General features: G+C 38.9%; 1 protein-coding gene across 4 annotated transcripts in view; it reads right to left on the bottom strand.

Annotated features, from left to right (window-relative positions):
• Positions 1-223: 223 nt before the first annotated feature.
• The window catches only part of TMCC3 (transmembrane and coiled-coil domain family 3), a 231,080-nt gene continuing 224,126 nt past the window's right edge, over positions 224-7,177 (bottom strand). For all 4 annotated transcript variants that reach the window (XM_069229109.1, XM_069229111.1, XM_069229110.1 and 1 more), the window contains one exon: positions 224-7,101. In XM_069229109.1, the coding sequence (XP_069085210.1) occupies positions 6,799-7,101 (303 nt within the window). In that variant the 3' untranslated portion in view covers positions 224-6,798. The remainder of the gene's footprint in view (positions 7,102-7,177) is intronic.

Here is a 7,177-nt window from a genome sequence, read left to right as displayed (position 1 = left end):
AGCACATTCAATTTTGCAGCCAAATTAGGAAAGATTGTTAACCTCAGGAGCAGAAAATGTAATAGAAGGCTTGTATTGGTAGAATGGATCCACTGCAGACACACTAATGAAACATAAGTATGTGTTCTTCAAAGAGCATTTGCAATCATCTGTTGTCTCACATGACAGTATAAAAATATATCGTGCTCTTGAAGACAAAGGAAACAAATTGTCGGAGTCAGTATTAAAGTACTCAGTTCGATTTATTAAAAAACAGGAAAATGGCACCGTTTATGATTCAGAAGGATCCTGCTGAGGTATGATCTCTGCAGACTCTTCCAGCAGAACATGAAAAGCTACGCATTCCTCGATGAGGAACAAGAAATAGTGCATACACTGAACACAAATCGAAACAACGACTTCCTGAAACACAAATCAACCGAACGATCTACATCTCCCCTGTCCTGGGTAGGAAACAGTGGGAAAAGCTATCTATTCATGAAACTTAGTACACTTTTTACAAACATACATCCATGTAAAAAGGAAACTTCAGACGATCTCCCCGCAACCATAAGACACTTTGTAAAATTTTTAATGCATTCTATACGTGATTTCTGAACAAAGAAAGACCCGAGAGAGGTCATGTTCTCTTTAACCTTCCAAATATAGGACATTATTTTCTCAATGAGTGCATCACTTTTAACATTACTTGTTTGTGACTATTCGAGGCCAGAAAAGTTTTGTTTTGTCTTCACAGTAAATTTTATAAATATGGGGGTAAAGTGTTATCCACATAATGTTACCTGCATATTGCAAATCTACTTTGGGACACACAGAAAGATAGAAGCCCAAATGTTATGGAACTCTGAGTTGACCTGCAACATCTTGTCAAGTATGGTAGGGGTTACTTTACTCACTATAATACATGGTCCCACCTCACATTTTCCAATACTTGGGCACCTGCTCTTTCCTATGAGAAAGATCCTCTGGTTGCAAATACAGAATATGTGTTGTGAAATAAATACACTAGTGTGTAATGTAATGGAAACACATATGTTAACCAATATAGGGAAAGTCACATTCAAAGTTAGCTTTTAAGCTTAGTGGTTTCAAGTGTATGATTAAAAAAGATAGATTTCTGCCCTCCCATATTGAAGCTCAGCAGTGCACTAAGTAGAGAAAAAAGCCTCCTTGTCAGCTAATGACTGAGTTTTCACTGAAAGATTATTCAGAAGAAAGGGAGCTGAATAGCGATCACTATTATTGTTTAAGGGGCAGTTGGCGTTCTATTTTTGGACCTTCTTTTTACTAGCTCTAGGAGAAAACATGTGAAGTCACAACTCTGTTTTAAAAAAAACAATAAAGTAGTGTTACCATATTATTATTGTAGGTGAATATTGTAGTCATTTCTTCACCTCTCAAGAATGAAGGTTTGAGTGAGCCTGACAGGATATGAATATGTGGAAAAATGGAAGGACAGGAAAACATCTTTAATCTGGTCCAGTGCACAGTCTCCCAAAGTTAAGTATAAGTAATTAAGGTGCACTGTTCCACTGAAGAACCGCAGGTGAAAAGGGCACTCTTAAAAGTAGAAGACAGAGCCCTCACACACCCAATGGATGTCATGCTTCATCATAGGGTCTGTTCCTCATCGGGTAGGTCTTGGGAGTTGGACACCATTGGCATATGGTCACAGTAGTTCCACTGACTTGCATTTTTCCAAGGAGCCCTTTCCTTAACATAAGAGGGTCTTTAACTAGTGTTTGATTGTAAATTAATTAGTGAAGGGGGAATTGTTTATATATGATTGGCGCTCACGTCAAGTCCATCATCCAACCTAAAATTGAACAAAAGTTTTTTCTAATGACACAGTGCTCCCGGAAGGAGGATCCTCCCAATACCTCCACACTTCTCAAAAGAGTACACGCATTGAAGGAGCAAACAGACACACTCCCCTGTCGTCGTATTTTTCAGTTACTCTTTGCAGTCATTGATAATCGGCATTAGAATATATGCCGCGATTGGATTAGAGGTTATTCGTTTTATTTGAAGTATTAGATTTTGATACTGGTTTCTAAAGCCCCGATGAAGTCATTTGCAACAATTTCCACACGACGAAACACATGTTGGCTGTTGACTTTTGTCTATCTTTGTTTGCTTCATCTTTAAATAAACAACAAGAAGATTTGATCCAAGCTGCTGACTGTTGACTGTTGTATATTGGGACATTCTCATGACAAGAAGAAGATTGGATTTACTACTATTGACACGAACACTAACACATTAATTTACATGAGTGCCTCAGGTATTTTGATCATTAGTGTTTGATTGTAGTTCATTATGTCCGTTTTTTCACCTATTTTTGACTTAATTTGAGTCAATTAGTGAAGCATAGGAGTTTCTTTATTTTTGGTCCTGAAAAAACACCACTAAATTTGTTAGGGACTTCATAGGTGTGAAACATGTCGACCATCATTTAGGGTTGTAGGATGAATCTTCCTTTTCTATATCCTTTCTGGTAGAGTGCAGGAACATTATCTCCCTGACCACTCCCTGTGTTTTTAACCTTGACCTAGACCCTTTCTAAGGAATTAATACATTGGTGTTAGGGTTTAGAGCCAAATTTAATCTCTTGTCTCCAGCTTCTCACTTCTTCTCATAGGTCTGAATCCACCCATACACACAACAACGGCACCTCTTCACAAAAGATCTCTGTCAAAGAGCCCCCTTGAGGGTCCCGTTGGACATTGCAGTGCCAGCCCGATGAGGAGAAGACCCTATAATGAAGCATGACACCCAATGGTGAGGGCTCTGCCTTATACTTTTAAGAGTTCCCTTTTCAACTGCGGTTCTTCAGTGGAACAGTACATCTCACTTACTTACTTACAGGATATGAATATGTGCTGTACAAATAGCATACCACCATCTGAAGCAGGCGCATCAACCCTCCTATCAAATTGGTTTGGAATCACAACTTATTTAGTACACAGATTTATAAACATGTCAGAGGTTTCATCAGTCTATTACTGACACATATGGAATGCTGTGCCCATTATGTTCTGTGCATCCATCACTTAGTCTGCATGACTTTCCACATCTCAATATACCTGTATATTTATCTGTAGAATCGAAATATTGGAAGTACTGATTTACATTTCAGGATAATCAGTGACTGAGTAATTAAGTTCCATATAGGTTCAATGGGCCTGATTTTTTTAAAAGAATTAGTGCGTCTGCACCCACTGATCTATACCCTCATCTGGGTTAGATTTGCACATTCTCAGAGTTCTCAAAGTTTTCCAAGAGACTATTTCCATATGTGCAATATTGCTGCAATATGCAAAGCTGTAAATGCTTTAAGAGTGCAAGAACAGGATTTGAGAATCACGAAGGTGAATTTCCTCCCATAAATCAAGACATTTTTGTGGGATATTTAAAGCTATAGGCCCAAATGATTTTCTGAATGGGGCCCACCCTTACAAATTTATCTTAGATGTATTTCGCTTCTAATACAGAAGAATTATGTAAAGGCCAGGTTTACAAGCATGTTTGGTTTACTGGGAAAACGTGAAAACATTTTTTCAGAGCCTGCGTTTAAGAGGAAGACATTAGGCAAAGGATGTGCATCTGATTTTTGGGGGGCACTAAGGAAATTATGTGACCCCTAGCAGCACATAAATGAGGGGCAATGTGATTCACTGGTCAAGAGAAAATCGAAAATGCAAAAAATGATCCACAGGACATATAAAGAACAGACAAAGGTTGCACTTTGTAAGTTGTATTTAAAATACAACTGGTTCTAAAAGGTTTTCGTGTTGTGATCAGCTGGCCCGGTCACATTCTGCACAGATGACCTGATGTGCAATTGGCCACATACTGCATCGTAGGGCATCATCTGAAATCAAATCAGTGCTGTATTTCGCCTAAATCAGAATTTGTTATGGAATGTGAAGACACCAGCTGCTAAAGGATAAATGTTAATATAAAAATATATAGAAGGCATGACACAGCTGCCTTTAAATTTCACAAATTAGGTGAGAAATGTACACTTGATGAAAACAATGAAACTTTTCTATTTTTCATATCACCATTCTGCACTCACACTTTAAATGCTGGCAAAAAGTACGAGGAAGAATAGAAATGTCCATCTATCTACTTAGAGTAGAAATTTAAAGTGTGCCTATCATTTAAAGTGTAAACCCCACCTTTGTGGTGTCGGAGCACTCAGTTTTTTAACGAAAAGGAGAATGTGCTATTTTCTTCTTTGTGGATTAATGAGTTTGTTCTTTTTGTCTCTTTGAGGTACTTGTGCATAGTAAATACTACATAAACATTTTAAACAAAACAAAAACTTTTTAGTCCGGTACGATCTCATGTGAGTGGCTTTCTGTTGCGTCACAAATGGTTTTAATCATGTTGGATTTTACATTTCCAAGCGAAGGACGTAGAGAACGCATCACATGGAGTGGCACAGTCTTAACGCCTGATATAAACATACCTGCTCCTCGTTGCAAGAAGGCTATAGAAAGGATCGACAAGTTATAAGTCCCCTAAACAGTTTAGCAATTTGTATTAAGCTACAGTACATGAGAAAATACTAAATGTCGCCCTCAGGCATTTTTCCTTTCTGTACAAGTAACAGCTAAACAATAACAGACATAAAAATGGATTCCAAAAGTCAATAAAAGTTCGTAATCATAAACAAAAATATATGTTTATGCACATTTTTCCAGTAGATGGTGCTAGGGGAGGCCGAGTTATTTCTTTTCAGAATGAGAACTAGAACAATGTCCTTTTCACAAGGTGATTTCTTATCGACTCATCTCCCCAGCCCATTAGCAATGTTCATCTTGCTCTTGTCCAGCATTTTGGAAATGCAACGAAGTCACAGGAATAACCGATCCCAGAGACAGACCACAAAATGGACCACAAGGTACTTGCGCCTTTATTCACAAAAAGCGTTCCAGGAAAGCAGCTTCCTCCTACAGTAATATTGCACTTGGTTTAGGTAAAGAAAACGGAAGTAACCACTCATTGGCAGAGATGTACAGGGTTTCCTTAAACATAGTACTGCATCAACGTGGCTGCCAAGCTAGGATCACATTTTAGATGGGCCTACATTCCTTGTGGACAGGGCTAAAAGCATCCTTTATTGGATTACATTTTCCAAATGGATTTGTGCAATGAGACGCTGAGAGAACACCACAGCTATTCATTACCAAAGATGCATAATAGGCTTCATAAATGCAATAAAAACTCGAGAAATTCTAACACTTGTTCAGACCACTCTTGGAGTTTGCCAGATACAAAGTCAGTGCCACTGATTTGGATTAGCAACGCACATTCTGAATTCAATTTTGTTATGACCTTAAATTGATTAAAAGTTAATCAACGAAGAAGCAGATAGGTAAAGCGTGTTTTTAATGCATCTATAAGCTGTTGTGGTTACGTTGGTCCCATTTACTAGGTTATCTAGGTAGACTGAGGAAGCAATATGATTTTGTACTATTATACAATATTGAACTTGTACATCCATTAGCAGATCAGTTTCAGAATCCCACAAACCTCTAAAAAGACATCTCCCAATTCGCTTTGATGATTAATTAAGCAGAGGGCAAGCATCTACCAGGGTCTTGCGAATCTTTCGAGAGCCCACTGTTTTAATTATTCTGGAGAAAATCCATCAAGTGGTCAGATACCAATTCAGCTCCCTGGCTTATGAGAAACAGTTCTTAAAAGTAAAGAATGATTATTGTGAAATATATGTTTTAATCCGTGCTCTACTTCTGAAACAACTGAGTTCAGGATCAAATTCCACATTTTAACTCTGTTACCTGCATGCAAATGGCCTAATGAAATGCTTTACTGTATCTACGATTCCAGATATTACTGCATTAGTTCCTCCATGGGAAACAATAGAGGCATGCTATTTTGGTGCCTAATGAACTGCCCAGCGAAAGACAATCATGCAACCAAAATCCTTTTCAGTGACTTTGGGCTATCGAATATAGGCTATAGGACTACCTGTCCCCAAAGTGGCACAGGCCCACAGTGAACTACTCCACAATCACACACAACAATAATCTAGATGACCTGTACAAACTTAAACTATGTGGCTGTGGCAGAGTAACAATTTCCTATCCACTCTTGTCTGCTTCCCATGCGAATAATTGCTGCTTATGATCGTCCTGTGGGGGGAGCACATAGAAAAACTACAAATAATGGACCGCACCACAAACAAACAAAGCATGCTCAAACAAGAACATGCTAGTTAAAAACAACATACATGATGCAGAGGGACCTACGATGCCATTTATGTCAAAATGTTATGGGTGTATGCATAAGAGATCACTTTGGAAGCAAACTATATTATGGAAAACTTTGGTAATTAAATAGCATGTGAGAAAAGTGAGGCATCATCATTTATGGTTGAAAAGATTCACATCATGACGGCTGGGGACCACTTGCGATGTGCAAACCAAAAGGTAGAGATTTGAACTCGAGTGGAATCCATGCTGCCGATAAATGACACTTCAGTGACATACAGATGAGGTGCCCCTACTTCAGTGCAATGCTATGCTGGTTTGTAAATCTGTTCATCTTCTAAGGCAGCAAGGGTAAAAGAGAGCATGCCACGTATAATAAAAATGTAACTAGTGTGTACGTAACCCTGACCAGGTAGGTCCATGCCATTTAAGGTAAAGTCTGAAATATGTACACTTTGAAGATTCAAGAGTCCTCACAGTCTGCAAATTGAGTCTCCCTAAAAAACGTTCAGAGTCCTTAAAAATATTTTTGGGATTTGATTGTAAAAGGAGTTCACTTGGGTAGAATGGTTCTTTCTATTGCGCACATGATGTGATCCCAGTTCTTGCAAAAGACTGCCAGTAGCGTCACTGCGCACAGCGTGCAGATGATGTGGAGGCGGCTCTTCATCAGGGGGGCGATGAACTTGGCAATGGTAGAGACGCACACCAGGATGACTGTCATGAAGGCCAGGATGATGTTGATGCACTTGCCCAGCAGCACTTTGGCGTTCACAGTTTCTAGTTGGACGGCTTGCTGTTCTTGCTGGTGAAGCTCAAGTTTGGAGATGCGGGTCTGGCAGGCCTCCAGGGCTTCCTATTTAGGGAAAGAAAATAAAATTTGCTAAAACACAAATCAGAAGCTGAAGAGTTAAACTATATAACAGATTACC

The sequence above is a fragment of the Pleurodeles waltl genome, chromosome 4_1 (genome assembly GCF_031143425.1).
Source record: "Pleurodeles waltl isolate 20211129_DDA chromosome 4_1, aPleWal1.hap1.20221129, whole genome shotgun sequence".
Classification (NCBI taxonomy): Eukaryota; Metazoa; Chordata; class Amphibia; order Caudata; family Salamandridae; genus Pleurodeles; species Pleurodeles waltl.
This window is presented reverse-complemented; position numbering and strand designations above follow the sequence as displayed.